Source organism: Spinacia oleracea, chromosome 6 (genome assembly GCF_020520425.1).
Source record: "Spinacia oleracea cultivar Varoflay chromosome 6, BTI_SOV_V1, whole genome shotgun sequence".
NCBI classification, from domain to species: Eukaryota; Viridiplantae; Streptophyta; class Magnoliopsida; order Caryophyllales; family Amaranthaceae; genus Spinacia; species Spinacia oleracea.
Window position 1 is genome coordinate 149,049,538 of NC_079492.1, and position 17,078 is coordinate 149,066,615.

Consider the following 17,078-nt stretch of genomic DNA (forward strand, 5'->3'; position numbering starts at 1 on the left):
AGATGTCAATTTGTTTTACTAAATTATCCTCCAGACTTCAAATAATAGTTTTCAGTTTGTTGTTATCAGTTTTCAGAGTATGAAAACCACAAAAAGTTGTTTCAAGTTTGTTGTTGTTTGTTTTCAGAATCAACCTGATTACTATACGTATAACTATTTTTTAGTTCATAATTCAATTTAAAGTATACGACTTTCAAAATCAAAAACTAAAAGTTGACGGTGATACTGAACAAACCCTTAGTTGACCAAGTTGTTAGTTGTTTCTCCGTAGTTGTTACGATTTGCATTATTCACATGAGATGACCTTGCAATAAAATGGTTGGGCCTTCACATTTATTGATGTAGGAATAATTCATTCAATTTGACAAAACTCTATGACTCTATCATAGGTAGGCCCAACCTTTTATTAGTTGAGACTTGGCAGCATCAGGTGACGGTCCATGGGCCATTCCCATACCCATGCCCATGACTTGAAGAAAGTTCAATAAAAACACATAACGGATAACTTTAAAATGCTGCAAATAAGCCTATATTATGTTCGACTTATTTCGACTCAGGTTCTGTTCTGTTCATCTTATTTCCACTTATTTAAGTAAAAATAAGTTAAGTTAAGCTCAAATAAGATGAGCTCGGGAAAAGAAGGATTGACCAACTACAATTTATAACTAAATAAGTTTTGACAAGTTCAGATAAGTTTAGTTAACTTTAGATAAATTTAGAAGAAGAAAAAAAGTGAAAATCAGGTGAATAGGATCCACCCTCGATCCATACAATCTTTCTAAAAATCAGGCTACCGCGATCGGCCTTCAAATCTATAGCACGAAAGCGAACTCCTTCAAACCTTTTAATCATCATTAATATCAATCTACTAAGAACACCCTAAATAGTACTCAGGTAAATGCCTAGGAAAATGATGTAGTACTGGTTTTACAAATCAGAGCCTAATAAATAACACTATACAAGATAAAAAAAGGGATCAAGCAAAAGTGAGTGAAGTGATTAACCCTCACTTATCAAAGATGCCTTGTTTAGGATCAAGGTTACCATTCATAGCTGCATGCTCTGTTGCAGCAGCAAGCCCCTCCAACATCCTTAGAATCTCGCTTGTATCTTCGACGTAGTACTTAGCTTTGCTCGGCTTCTGCCCAACGGTACAGGCAAACACTTCGGCTACGGGTGAAAGTGATGAAGTTGTTCTTGCACTCGATATAACCTCGAACATGTCTTCGTCTGACCTATCATCACCGATGCAGAGGACGAAATCTGGGATCATCCCTTTTTGCTGCATTGTTGCGAGGAGACGTTGTGCTACTAGACCCTTGTTAATTCCCTGTAAACAGCAAAACGCATTAGATTTGGGATCAGCAATGCAGCCTGCAGTGGCGGATCTTGAACAGTTTTACCAAGGCAGTAAAAAAAATTAAGCAATATAGTATGTAATACTTCGTATATACAATCATACACTTTAGGTGGGTCCGTAACTAAAATACACTACAAAATTTTCTGCCCCGAGGGGCGGGCCCACCCCAAGCATATAACTAACATCGAGCATTATCCTAGTGCTTCAACTACCACAATGGGGGACAAGAAGAAACGAAAGCAAACCAAAATCAACTTGTATGAGATGATTCTGAAACAACACAAGAGCACGAAATGTACCGCCCTGAGGGGGTATATGATGTGGATCAGTGGGTGCATATAAATACACGGCGAGTCTAGAGTTTGAAGTATCAAATACAAATGTAAAAGAAATAGGCTAGAAGTGCTGCTGCCTACCAATCACATGAACTCTGTAATGCCAGTCGAATTACAAACTAGTCGCGTGATTGAGTAAAAATGGGTTTGCATATGAAATGTGACTATGCGCTCTCAGAGCAACTCCACACGATAAATCGCAGTGGAAAGTTATGTCCTAGACTCCTAGTTACTCAACCTCTTGTGAAACTTACATCTGGATTCCGTTTGGTTTGGCATAAAACGTTTTTAGTGAAAATTGATTTCTCAAGGAAAAACACAATTTCAAACTAATTTTCTTTTGTTTGGTTCCTTACAAGGAAATTCAAAGAAAAAGGAAAATGGGAGAAGATGGGTGAAAATTGATGGGAAGAAGGAAAAGTGAGGTAAGGATGAAAATGGAAAAGTGGTTTTCCTTCCTTTCAAATGGAAAAGGTTTTTCACATTTGAGGGAGTTATGGAAATTTGTTTTCCATCATTTGCCAAAATCAAATAACATAAAATGATTGAAAAGAGAAAATCATTTTCCATGAGAAGTTTTTACGCCAAACCAAACACTCCCCTAGTAGCACACCAAAACTTGATTTTTATACTCCGGTCAATCATCATCCACTAAATACACTTGGATCTCTCACTTGGGCTACATCTTGCACATTACTTGTAGACAAACCTTTATGGACATGTTTACAGAATAATTTAACATAGTAAACAGGCTAATTGTAGTATTCCACATAGTATTTGGAATGTCTTATCCCAAAATAAAGGCTAATTATAGTTAGTTTACTTGCTCAAACAGGAATACCTACTGATCTATCTTAACATGACAAGTAATCACTCCATATATTGATATTAGAAAAGAGTGCAAAGGATGACAAACCTGTGGTTTAACTTCAACAATGTATTGACCACTTTTGACAGAAACAGGCTCATTGGCAAGAACACTTTCCAGATGATCTAGCAACTCCTTCGCCTGGCATGATCCAAAATCTCGATCTGCATATCTGTAATTCCAGACAAGTGCACTTTCTTTTGTCTCTATGAAAGATCCATCAGTTGTCTCAGCATATAGCTGCATCACTGGCTCAGCCACATGTTTCCAGTCGAAATTCGAAATAGGTTTGCAAGTCTCCCAATCAGCATTATTATTATGCCTGGAACAAAACATAAAGAAAAAAAACTAGAGTTACTTTCACAACTTAATTTCCACAATTTAAATTCCCTTTCTTGTTAAACATTACATTTAGGCTCAGTTTTGTTTTGACGGAAAACATTTTCAATGGAAAATGATTTTCCATGGAAAACATCAAGGGAAAATAGTTTTCCTTTGTTTGTTTCCTTACAAAAAAAATTATAAAGAAAAAGAACATAGAAGTGAAAATGAGATGAAAGAAAAGGAAATGTGAAGTATGAGAGTGAAAAATGTGGTATTCCTTCTTGTTAGATAATGTCTTGAATCGGTCAAGCCCCTTACTGCAATGCCCCAGCACGGGAATCTCGCTACTTTACGGAATCTGTTATTTTGGACACGGGTTATCTGTTTTGGGCCTATTTTCTGGGCTTTTCCGCATCTGTCTAGAGAGTATTATATAAACTCTTTAGGTCATAACCTAGCCGTATTCTGTAATCTGTATTCCTCAAGATCAATAAAACTTTCCTCCCCTCTGCCTGTGGACGTAGCTAACACATTGTTAGTGAACCACGTTAAATCTCAGCGTTCTTTAATTACGTTAATTTAATCTTTCTTTACATCCGTTATAACACTTCTTTTCAAAAAGAAAGTTGGTTTTCCCCTAGAAAAAGTTGTTTTCCACCTTTGGGGAAATTGTTTTTCGCCCTTAACCAAACAAACAAAGGAAAATGGGAAAATCATTTTCCGGAAAGGTGTTTCCGTCAAAACAAATGGAGCCTTACTCATTTGGGAAGTGATGGGAAATATATTGGGAATACATCACAAAATTACGCAAATACCCATATAATACAACTCATCTTGCTTACTCATTAATGGCATTTTGGACATTTTTCTCCTTTCTCAGTTCCCTTCCTCAATTCCCACCCCCTTCCCTAGGTAAATAATCAAAGGAATTGAGCCTAACCATTCCCAATCCCATGCTCATTTCCCATTCCCACTTAACAAACATGGGAAATGGAGCAAGTTGGGAAATAAATTCCCACTCCCATCCACATTTCCCACTAAACAAACACCCCATTAAAGTTAAAGTTGCTAACTTGCTACAATCACAACTTCTGACCTCACAAATTGTAGGATCTCAACTTAAATGTAACATAAAATACCATAGAATAGAGGCACATGTGCAATATTGTGAGCCTCTTTATTTTGTTGAGGCATTGGGGGAAAATGGTGTTCATGTTGAATAAATCAAATGATAGAAAGAATAGAGAGAAAAAAACCACATATACCTGAGAAAGTATCCATGCTCTGCTGCAATTCCAAGGTTTTCACAAGAAGAAAACCATTCAGACAGCTTTCTTCTATCCTTTCCACTAACTAAGAAAACAACATTTTTTGGATCTCTACACAGACTATTCAACACTTTAACAGCCTCCACATTAGGATTTATACTCACTGAACTCTGCATCATCATAGTACCATCACAATCCAAAAGAAAAGCCCGGTTCTTTGTCCTCTTATAAGCCGAAACAATATGCTCAAGTGACAACTTCCTAAAACTCGGATCAAGAGCAACAACCCGAAACCCTAGTCCAAACCCGATACCCCAACACCTCCTCTTAACATGTTCCCTACATGCTCTTTCAAGATCCTGTAAAAAACTACGCGCCCAAAATGCAACATCATGTGTGCTCACAAATCTATGGTGTTTTTCATGGCGTAACTGTTTCTCGGAATCTGGAATAGTTAGCCCAGATTCCATTGCTTCAGCTACAGAATCAATGTTCCAAGGGTTAACCCGAACCGCCCCGCTAAGTGAAGGTGAGCACCCAATAAACTCAGAAACAACCAACATGCTCTTCTTTGGTATTGTGGGTCCCAACCCCAATGCTCGGTCTAGATTTTCGTTACCCTGTCTGCTTATTACATACTCATAAGGTATGAGGTTCATCCCATCCCTAACTGCTGTAACAAGGCAACATTCAGCAATCACATAATAAGCAATCCGCTCATAAAACTGGAGTGGTGTATCAATTAGTATAACAGGTTTGTACCCTGATTTACCAAATGTTGCATTGATCCTTTTTACTGTTGCACTTGTTTCAGATTGAACTTCTTGTACATCTTTACCACGTCCTCTTGCCGGATTAGCAATTTGTACCAAAACAACCTTACCCCTTTTATCAGGATGTTGAAGTAGTAATTGCTCCATAGCCAGAAGTTTCAAGCTGATGCCTTTAAAGATGTCCATATCATCAACCCCAAGCATAACAGTCTGACCTTTAAACTGTTCTCTTAGCTCTGACACTCTGAGTTCTGTTTCAGAAAGATTCATCACAGATTTTAGCTGACCCATATGAATTCCAACAGGAAGAATCTTAATGCTAACAGTTCGGCCGTAATACTCCAAACCGATGTAGCCTCGTTTAGATTGGTATGAAAGCCCTAGCATTCTACTACAACATGAGAGGAAATGTCTAGCATAATCAAAAGTATGAAAACCAATTAGGTCAGAATTCAGAAGTGCTTTCAGAATTTCATCTCTAACAGGAAGAGTCCTGTAAATCTCGGAAGAAGGGAACGGACTATGTAGGAAAAACCCGAGTTTCACCCTATTACAACGCTTCCTTAAAAAAGTTGGAAGTACCATCAAATGATAGTCATGTACCCAAACATAATCATCATCAGGGCTAATGACTTCCATAACTTTATCAGCAAAAATCTTGTTTACTGACACATACGCCTGCCAAAGAGACCGGTCAAAACGACCACCAAGATCAGGTGAAAGAGGCAGCATGTAATGAAACAAAGGCCACAAATGCTGTTTACAGAATCCATGATAGAATTTAGTGAAGAGTTCAGGAGGAAGAAAGGTTGGGACACATTTGAAATTCTCAAACAAAGTATGTGCTACACTGTCCTGTTCACTTTGGTCAATCTGTTCTCTTAGACCCCCTATATAAACAATTTCAACATCTTCAGCAAGACCATCTTTAAGCTGCAAAAGAAGGGAATCATCATCCCAACTAAAGTACCTCCCTCCATTTTCACCATCATAGTGTACTCGAAGTGGAAGCTGGTTTCCCACTATAATTACGCGTTCTTGAGTTATGGAAGAAGGTGCATCAGAGCTTACACTATTGCTAGTTTCATCATCTAACTCAGATAATACACCAGCAACAGTTTTTACCCTAGGAAACCTCTTCTCCCCCCGGCATAAACTCGGGAACTGGCCCGAAGCAAGATCTAGTAAGTTTGAATAAGACCTTGATACCATGATTGACAACTATTCACTGAAGTTTGTTGTTGGCTTCTTCCTATGATTTTCATGAAATAACAAAGTAAGAGAAAGCCAATTCTAAAGCCAAAAAGGGAAAGAAAAAGAAAAAATCAGATGCTTAATTATCCTACCACAAGTTAAAAATTTCAGATGCTTAATTTTTTCAGATGCATTACATACTAACCATAATTTAGCAATAAAACCATAACATTTCTGATGCTTAATTATCCTACCACAGTTAAAAATTTCAGATGCTTAATTTCAGATGCATTATTACATACTAACCACAATTTAGCAATGAAATCATAACATTTCTGATGCTTAATTATCTTACCACAGTTAAAAAATTAAAACTGAAACAAAATGAAGTTGTTTCAGATCTAATCATTGAACACAAAACATAAATTTCAGATGCAGAACAACAACCTTAACATAGTTAAAAACCCCACAAAACTGACTCAAACTTCAATATTTTAACTCCCTTGTGACACAGAAACCACAACTCAACCCCTGTTTCTGCAAAACAGGGGACATGTTTCCCATTTCAGCCTTCCCCCACTGTTTTCAACACTCTATCACAGCAAAGTTAAAAATAAAAGGGGGTGAACTCATTAACTCAAATACTCAATCATGCAAAGTTGCAAACAAAAATGAATCACAAAAGAACTTTAACCGTCAAGTTAACGGTGCAATTTGAACGAGTAACGTGACAACTAAATCCGGACAAGGGTAGCGTAACAAAACAAAAAGAAGGGGATTATTAAATGAAACATACCAATTCAAGGCAAGAGAAAGCATTAATCATGTCAATACTTGAATTAAAGATCACCCAGAAAACTAAATCAAATGAAAATATAAGTAAGATCAAGGAAATTAAAATTAAAAACTCACCCCCACAGTCCCACACCTTTATTTTCCCAGCAAAAGCAGTAATCAGAAATCAATGCGAAAAAAACCCCACCTTTTTCTTGAACTAACCAAGCAATCAAGTGCTATGAAGCTGGATTTCACTTTTTTCCCAGAAAAGCAGGTAAAAAAAAAAACTGTAAAGAAAATGTGAGCATGTAAACAGGCAAATTAAGACAAGTGGGGAAGTGGGTGCAGCAAAAAATAGCAACAACAGAAACACTAAAACAACACTTTCATGGTAATAGTAAAATTGACAGGAAAACAAATAAAAAAGGAGAATTAAACTTTTAATAACCTGAGATAGTGAGATGAACAAAAACTGGGAGATTCGTTCTCCTTAAAAGTACTTCGTATGTTTAAAGAACACTAATTAATAAAGTTAATGGGGTTTAATTATACTAATTAATAATTTAAAAAGACTGTTTATTGATTTTCAGATTTGCAGACAGAAGATCATCGAGATTCCCTCTCTCTTACCAAAGGGCATTTGATTCTCACTCTTTTCAAGGTTGGGTGAGACTGTGAGAGTGAGTGACTGAATTTGGAGTTTTAGGACAGTTCCCTCCTCCCCTACACTTAACTAGTAATGTTTAACCATGGTTAACAATTTTGTTTTTGGGGAAGCTACGGTTAACCAAGTTAAGTATGCTATGAGAACACACAATTATTGACCCTTTCACACCTTTGTTATGGAGTATATATCTTGCGTGAATACAATGATACGGCTTAATTTAAAACGGGTGTGTGAGAGTCTCAGACTTATATATATTTCTATACGAAGTACTTCATATAATAATATCGGACACTAATACAATTACGAATCTTATCTTGTTACAGTCAGTATGTAGATTAAGACATTTTTATTTATTACATGATTAACCATTTATTACGGAGTATCTCGTGTGAATATAATGATACAGCTTACCCTGATATAGGTGTTTGAGGGTCGGAGACTTATATATACTTTTATATATAGGTGTTTGAGGGTCTGACACTAACGGCCCGTTTGGTGACCGGTAATAAATTGTGGGAATGAGAATAAATCTAAGTGTTATTTGGCAAGAAATTAACATCATGATGTCCATGGTAATGAAATTTTGTCTCAAACTTGATGTTTTTCTTCATAAATTTGCATCCCCACCTAATACCACTCCCTGAATGGTAATGGATGGTAATGAAAATTTATAAAGAAAAAGAGATAATTTTGAGTGAACTAGCATTACCATGGGAATAATGTTAATTTTCCTTACGAATTACATACAAATTCATTCCCATTGACATCATTTATGACCGGCTACCAAACGGGCCGTAATACGCTTACGAGTCTTATCTTGTTATAATTAGTCCATAGATTAAGACATTTTTATTCTTGTCTATATGTTAGGGTTGAGTAGTCATACTCATTAGGTGTTATAATTCTTTCTTTCTAAGGCATTATGCCAAATGTATGATTGTTAGGCAATTAGGGAAAAGGACGTTTTTTTACATTATTCCGCGTTAAGGTGACTTGTGTTATTGCATTTTTTATTGAATCATCCGCGTCAAGATGATTACTTCATTATTGTTAGTGGTTAAATTTACGGATTTTTCATGAAATACCCCCGAATTTTAGCGTAATTCACCAAATGCCCCTCGACTTTCAGAAATTCACCAAATGCCCCTCACAAATGACTTAATACCCAAAATACCCTTACTAATGATGCGCCGTTAGTCCTCCGTTAACCTAATTTTCAAATTCACCAAATACCCCTATTTTAATACTTATTTCACCAAATACCCTTATTCAGAAACTTAATTCACCAAATACCAATAACTTAAAATTACTCATTTTGATGCTCAACGGCTAGTTTTTGTGTTTGAAAATTAGCCGTTGCTTATTGTTTGCTTATAAATACTCTTTTTCTGACGGTTTATTGTAGTTTTCCTATTATTTTGTTAATTTCATATCATTTTTGTCATGAGTTTTCTTTCAAAATCATCATCCACACCCAATGAGTCCACATATGTAAGAGTCCCAAATAAATTTTGTTATCATGGGAGAAAATTTGACATCCGAATATCTGATACAACACTCAATCTGAAACTCCGGTACAACACGTACTAAAACAGAAAACACTCCTAAAAACACCTCAAAACGTCGCAACTCTTCAAGAAAATAGCTACTTCTTTTGTACCTTATTCTTTATGTGACCAATTAATTATATTTACCACGCAATCGGAAGGTATTCCTTTTTCAATATGGGAAATATCTTTAACATATGCAAACAGATTAAAAATAAAGCTCTTATTAATTTTATTCTAACGCATATGTTCCAGCTACCTCGGCTTCTATTGCTTCCATGCCACATATTTAACGTTAACTCCCTTTTGTCTCCTGTCTCTACTGCCTCCAAACATCTTTCTTCAATCTCCTAACTTTCTCTCAACCTTACAGTCGAGGCATAAAGGTTTTCCCACTTTTCTTTTGAGCTAGGTCCTATTGACATGGTCAGATTTATGGACAAATGTCTATTTTTGGATTTGAGGGAACAAGAAAAAAAAATGAAACTAAGGTATGTTCCAAAGCTCATGAACCAGTGAAAAAACATGAATCTTGGCACAAAGATTTGCCTCCAAACTCAAGATTTTCACATCATGAATCCAAGTTGAAATCGAGGTTGTGATAAAAATGTATGTGTTATTGAACTTGATTTCTTAGTTTCTTTACCATTCGGACAATAAGAAAATTAAGGTGTTAGCTTTAGATTGAATTACTTCAGCTTCACTTACATAAGATCCCTTTGAAAATGGGGTTTTTTGGCCTTTTGCTCAGCTAAAGTGCATTGTCTTTACTGGATGAGGCCTGAACTTATTGGATCATAATTGAAACTTACTGAGTGTTGTATCGGAGCCTCATATGGAAATTTCCTCCCATAATATTAGAAATTGTTTGGGACTCTTACATATGTGGATTCATGGGTGTGGATGATGATTTTGAAAGAAAACTCATGACAAAAATGATATGAAATTAACAAAACAATAGAAAAACTACAATAAATAGTCAGAAAAGGGGTTTTTATAAGCAAACAATAAGCAACGGCTAATTTTCAAACATAAAAACTAGCCGCTGAGCATCAAAATGGGTAATTTTAAGTTATGTGTATTTGGTGAATTAAGTTTCAGAATAGGGGTATTATATGAAATAAGTAATAAAATAGGGGTATTTGGTGAATTTAAAAATTAGGCTAACGGAGGACTAACGGCGCGTCATTAGTAAGGGTATTTTGGGTATTAAGTCATTTGTGAGGGGCATTTGGTGAATTTCTGAAAGTCGAGGGGCATTTGGTGAATTACGCCATAATTCGGGGGTATTTCATGAAAAATCCGTTAAATTTACCATTAAAAGTTACATGGATGAATTTACTTTGATGGAGTTTGTGGTCATGATAGATTATTAAATACAAATGGCACGGGGATACCAATTTGAGACATATCATACACAGACCCTCATTCTTAATTATTAGGTCAAGATTTCATTGGTGTTGAAAAAAGTTACTTGTACTTGTTTTTGTTGCAAAGTTGGGGTTAGCGGGCTTTATACTTTAGGAGTAGGTAAAGGGTACGAGAATTTCCTGCTCTAAAGTGCCCATTATAGAGATAGAATCTAAAGATGACATTGGGTAGGATTGGACCGATGTACAACAGGACACGGTCCAACACGATAAAAAGCAAAGCACAAATGGCCACTAGAAAAAATAGCAAGAGCACAAAGCGTTGGACCGTGCTCGAGCTAGCAGAGCACGACACATCACAACAAACCACGTTTAACTGGGTTAAATTAGTTTTAGTCACGTAACAAGGGCATGTGGACCCGGGCCTTGCATGGGAGCCCTTTCGAAAAAATCAACACGACCCGACATGGCTTGTGACATGCATGCTCGACATGAACTGTGCCCCACAACCATCTTTAATTGAATCCTCAATTTTAAAAGTGGAATACAAGTATGAATATTAGGCCAAAGTTAGTTCCTTTAAAATGAAATGACACGAGACATGTGCAAGTGTGCAAACTATGCAAGTATTTTAGGTAATGAAATGATACAAGACATGTGATTGGTTCTACCTAAAGCCTACATGGCGGAAACACTCGCCCACTAAAAAAGCTCTGCAAAAAGCTATAAAACTCAGCAGTGACAAAAATTTCTATCGAAGGTGACAATCTACTGATTATTAGTTTAACTTAAAACATTTGGTCTATTCCGCAAAAAATCATCACATAATTCAAGATATCAGGACTCTTTTTCAACAATTCTAATTCCGGAAAATCCAACACATCTATCAGGAAGCAAATAATAAAACGATTGATTGGGTAGCCAGTGTGGGTCAATTAATTCCTTCTAACATGTACATAAACTTTGTAATGACCTTAATCTCTTCTCAACTCTTCGTAATTTTTTTTTTTTGGTGCAAGGGAGAGGCAAGAAACCCCGACTATTAAATTAAATTAAGCAATAAAACGTGGTGTACACCTACAAAATCTTCCCCAAAGAGACTAGTTACTCTTCATAGTGACTAAATAAACGTAACACTAAAAGAGGAGGACATCATAATGTCATTTCATCGATTAAAAAAAAGTGCAACAATAAAGTGTTTTTTTGTTGTAAGTTTGTAACAAAGGGAATGGAACAATGGATGTATGATGGCCTGATTACCTGATGGGTTAATGGTATGTACTATGTTTGAATCTAAAGGACACTACTTCGTATTATTATAACTGGAGTATGTACTTGCTATTGTACTACTCCGTAACATTAAATATTTATTGAAAAAACAAATAGCATGTCTGGATAAGGGCAAAGTTGAAGATAAAACCAATTCAACGAAATATTATTTCCTCAAAAAAAAAAAAAAAAAATCTAACGAAATATTCATTTTAATTGATTAATTATTTTTATGTTTTTTTAATAGAAACGGCTCCATCCTCTAGTTTTCATTAGCAATTGAGCAAAAAACTAAAGCAATTACATCCTCAACTACGCCTGAACAACTTCCTACGACCCTACCCGCAATGTCTTAGTATATGTGAGCGGGCTAAGGTGAGCTATAACACGAGCTGCTAAATTGCCTCTTTAAAAACAAGACAAAAGGAAATAACATCAAACGTTTGAGCAAAGGTACCTTATTAGTTTCAGCTAATTTATTATCAATTCATCTCTATTTCAATTAGTTTTGCCAATAGCCTTAGACTTGTATGGATAATTGACTTTTTAATTTTACTTTTATGTTGCGTGTGTAAAGTATTGGCCCCCTGTATATAATTTCCGGTTCCATCTTTACGTGGAAGCTCGTTCTTACAATGGTCACATAAACAACCTGTAACCTTTCATACTCCCTCCGTCCCTTAATACTTGACCTGTTTTGACTTTTGCACTATTCACATAATTCACTTTGACCATATTTTATTTCTAGTATATGAAAAAAAATATTAGTATATAATATATTGTTGACTTTATCTTAATATATATTTTTAAAATATTAATATTTTTATAAGTTTTTATAATATGTTATTAAAGAAATTGGTGGTCAAAGTTGTGCATCGACAAGCGTATCCGGTCAAAACAGGTCGAGTATTAAGGGACAGAGGGAGTACATTAATTAGTATGAAAAAATATTCCCCAAAATCAAAAGATGACCTTAAGTCAACATTTACACTAGACAATTTTTTTTTAATATAAATGTTAATTACGACTTTGTATTAAGATTTTTTTTTATCGAGGTGGTTAATTATTACGTTGAACACAATTATTGTTTCTAGAAGTCTCAGACTGGTTCATTTGGTACTGATGAATGATGATACTGATTGCTGATCTTATGAATGAAAATTGATCAATCATACAAATTATGAATCATGATGATGACTGGTGGTTGTCACTTAATTATCAAAAATGTAGGGCAACATCTTACTTCTTTTTTTTCAAAAATAAAAAAAAATTGTAAGAAATAATTTGCACAAAATATCCCACATTCACACCATAAGTATAAACGATCGATGAAAGCAATTGAAGGTACGTCGTAATAAGCATTTTTTTTAGTCTCGCTACTTTGTTCGTCTTAAGGCCCGTAACACAGACAATATAGCTATATGAACGAGGTACTACTCTATCGTGTATCGCCCATCCTTATTTTAGGTGGGATTCATATAAGTTTTGGTTTAGATAATAAAAGTATTACTTTTGATGTTTTTAGAAATTATTTCGAGTTACTGAGTTTTTGAAAAATAAATGAAGTTTGTTATGCATTAATTAGCGTGATAAAAGTTCATATGAATTACGGAGTATTTGGAGACGTTGAATGTGTCTCCAACTATGTTGAAAACATTATTGAAATAGTTTTCTTTCTTTATTTATTTTATTTTATTTTTCTTTTCGTTGTTCTTTATTGTATATTTTCTACGGAGTAATAGTTAGAAAAAACAAACATTATTGAATATATTCTTCCACAATCAATCAAGGTGGAGTTTGGACGATCAGCAGACGAAGTAATCATTTCTTGTATGGGTAGACATCAGTGGGCTCACCAAATTATAGGTAAATAGACTGCTCTTCTTCCAAATGACCAAATTCCTCTGCTTTTTTATTAAATTTATTTATTGCGTTAAAAGTTCGTACAATAATCATACCAATCATAATCCAAGACCCATTATTAATAGAGCTCCTTGCAAAATAAATAAATAAATACTACTACCGATATACTACTACCGAGTATGCAATGGCGGATCTTGAACAGATTTACGAGGAGGACTGGTAGAAAAAAAAAATAAGCAATAAGCTATGTAATTATAAATTTTAGGAGAACGTAACTAAAAATACACTACAAAATTTTCCGGCCGGAGGGGGGTGGCAGGCCCACCCCAATACTAACTAAGATCCGCCCCTGCGAGTAATGTTCTCCCTATCTGGACTTTACTTATTTTATCTTATATGGTTCTTTGACTCTAAAATTTCGTTAATTGGTTCTTAACGTGTGACGTATTGTCAATGGGCGAGTAAACCCGTAAAGGTTATGAAGTTTAGCAAGTTCATATACGAAGTACAAGTATGGAGTACTCCCTGCGTAATTTATTAGGAGTGACACTTACCATTTCCTGCCGTAATTTATTTGGAGTCACACTTTCATTTTTAGTAACTTTTCTACTCCATCATCTAATTAATACATATCTAGTTTACCCTACAACTCACCGCCACATTAAACAATTCATTTCATAAACCCACCGCACCCCCCACCCCTCCAAAGTCAAAGGTCCTCACTTGTTTTACCTGATTAAAATATTTACCACAACCCCACTTGTTTTATTATTTTATTTCATTCAACTATTCTTCTTTAATACCCGTGTCCGGACATATATGAGTATATGACTCTTAATAAATTGCTGAGGGAGTACTGCACTTTTTGTTGGGCTATCCATAAAAATAACCCTTGTTGGACAAAGTTTTATTCAAACCGGGGATAAAATATGGGTGATTATGAATTTAAGACAAGTCCATTATGGTGGCTAGCCCAACTCAAATTACCCAGTACTCCGTATAACAAAGGCACTAAGGCAGATATGGCCCAAAATACGGGTTTAACCTTTTATTTATTTATATACCAGAAAAAATATTCAATAAAAATTACAACAAATAATAAACCAATTAATGTATTAATAAATGTGTATATTTAAATTATATACGTGCATAAAAAATTAGTACTAATTAAAAGAAGTGCGGTGATGAAACATATTATGAGTATCATTCAGAACATGGTATTAATAATATAAAAAAAAGTAAAATAAAGAAATAAATCATTTATTTATTTATTATAGTAAAAGTTGACTATCGTTGACTATTGTTAAATCAACATTGATAATAGCAGAGGCAGACAATTGGTGTGGCGCCAATACTTCCTTGGCAAACACCTCGAGTAGTCTCATATGGAGGATGTGCTGATTTACACCTTAGATCACAACAATCTTTTCCACAATCATTACCGCAATATCCATTGGCCTTGTTACAATCTTTTGCCTTTACTTCTACCACTGCCATTGCCATCACAACTGCACAAACCAACATATAACTTTATCACATACGATATTCTGCAGATGAATTGATGAATTTTTTTTATATTTTAAAAGTACAACCATTTTTAAAATGTTAGTTATTACCAAAAGTAACACGATAAGTACAAACGTGTAATCGTCACAAATATCAGTATTGCAAAAAGAAGAATACCTGCTACAATCACTAACAAAGTAGTGATGATCTTCTTTAATGAAAGAGTGGGCGACATTTTCAGTGTTTCAGAAATTTAATTCGTGCTCTAAAGAAATTGGAAAGTTTGTAATGATATTTCACTTTGTATGTTTTTAAGGTGTTTATATATGTTGGTTATTCCTCTTTATTTAGAGAATATTTAATTAGTAAAAGAATAGGAGGAAAAAGAATGACAGAAATAGGAGAGAAATTAGAAAGTAACAAATAATTAATGGCAAAATATTCAACGTTAATTTACATAACCAGTTTCTTAATAATAGGATGATTATAAATATGTAAATATATTGATAGTTAATCGTATTCATAAATTATAACTTAATTCAAATATATAAAGAAACGCATTACATTTTTGACAATATACGTCGAATATTAGTTTATGTCTTATAAGTTATAAGCACTTTGTGAGTATATTATAGAGATTGTGTTGTTAATTATTACAAAAAGAGACATTAGAAGTACAAACGTAATTTTTGTTATCAAATATTGAAAAAAGATTAATACCTACGATCACTAACAAAAGAGTGATGATCTTCTTCGATGAAATACTAGACAGCATTTTCAGTATTTAGCAATTTAGTTTGTGCTCAAAAGAAAATGATCGAAATGATATTCTACTCCGTATGGTTTTAGGTGTTTATAATACAGTGATCGACTACATAAAGTTTATTAATTTGGGCTGATATAAAGGAATACAGTGCATTAAAAATAAGATATGGCGTCAATAAATAAATATTACGTATATAGTTTTTGAGTGGATATCGCCTTAATACATTTTATTTTATTTTCTTTTCTTTTCTTGAGAGGATTTTGCGTTAGAATCGTAAGAATTTGATTATTACAAATATTTTTTATTGACTCCTTAAAAAATCAAATACATCAGGTAGCATGCAAATAATATTGCGATAATATTTTGATTCAAATGAATCTTTTTTAATTCCTTAAACAATTACTTTTTTTTTTTGAGGGAACCAAATACATTATCTAGCATGCAAATAATATTGCACTAGTATAATACCCGTGCAATTGCACGATTTAAAAAGTTTAAAAATTAAGTTTGCACTAAATTAAAAATATAAATATTTAGTGATGATACAGAGTTTTACTCGTTTATGAAGTTATATACTATATATTATTGTATAATAGAAAAGTAATTATAGTTTAGCTGAAAATAAAAAATTTATGCCTTAATTTGTACATAGTACTTCTCATTGTAACACAAAAAGTTCATAGCACAAATATACGTTATATTTACATTATTGGTTCGTTTATTTTTATTTTAACTAGTACAGACCCCGTGCGATGCACGGTTTACAAATTTTAAATTTAAGTGCAATGTTAAATTAATTTAGAAAAGAAATAAAGAATACCTCATCTCTAGTTTACTCTCTTGAAATCAGTACTGATCAAATCCGATAAGTTTCAATTAGGTCTTATTAGGTTTAATCAAGTCCAATAAGTTCAAATAAGTTCAGATAAATTCAGAGATCGAAGATCGATCATTTCAAATCTGGTGAAGAGAATGCACCCTACCTCCATTTTCTTTGTTCCACTAATTAATACTACGTATTATTTAAGTGGTCAAAATAAAATAAAGTAAATTGGTTGTACTTTGTGGGTTGTATATATGAAATGGAGGAAGTAGATAACTTTTACATACATAAATTTACGTTAATTTTAATTTCGGTGTGCAATATTTATCGTATGGGCCCAATATAAATAAGAATTTGTGTATTTGTTG

The 17,078-nt window shown here is 34.1% G+C and overlaps 1 protein-coding gene across 4 annotated transcripts; it reads right to left on the bottom strand.

Annotated features, from left to right (window-relative positions):
- Positions 1 to 831: 831 nt before the first annotated feature.
- Positions 832 to 7,672, bottom strand: LOC110791855 (alpha,alpha-trehalose-phosphate synthase [UDP-forming] 5). Of its 4 annotated transcripts, none has more exons than XM_021996626.2 (4): positions 7,348 to 7,672; positions 4,153 to 6,180; positions 2,612 to 2,885; positions 832 to 1,330 (listed from the first exon to the last, which is right to left on the bottom strand). In XM_021996626.2, exons 2-4 carry the CDS (start codon positions 6,138 to 6,140, stop codon positions 1,007 to 1,009), a joined length of 2,586 nt encoding a protein of 861 aa, XP_021852318.1. In that variant the 5' UTR covers positions 6,141 to 6,180; positions 7,348 to 7,672; the 3' UTR covers positions 832 to 1,006. The 4 variants fall into 4 exon arrangements, with proteins under 4 accessions (XP_021852318.1, XP_021852310.1, XP_021852333.1 ...); XM_021996618.2 differs by having other exon boundaries at positions 7,035 to 7,354; XM_021996641.2 differs by lacking the exon at positions 7,348 to 7,672 and adding an exon at positions 7,105 to 7,333.
- Between the last annotated feature and the right edge of the window lie 9,406 nt (positions 7,673 to 17,078).

Excerpts from the sequence above, each read along its gene's own strand:
- LOC110791855 (XM_021996626.2), bottom strand. The coding sequence starts at position 6,140 with ATGGTATCAAGGTCTTATTCAAACTTACTAGATCTTGCTTCGGGCCAG. Across the intron at positions 2,886-4,152 it reads GAGCATGGATACTTTCTCAG|GCATAATAATAATGCTGATT; the intron begins GTATATGTGGTT and ends GTTTTGTTCCAG. Across the intron at positions 1,331-2,611 it reads TTGTTGAAGTTAAACCACAG|GGAATTAACAAGGGTCTAGT; the intron begins GTTTGTCATCCT and ends TGCTGTTTACAG.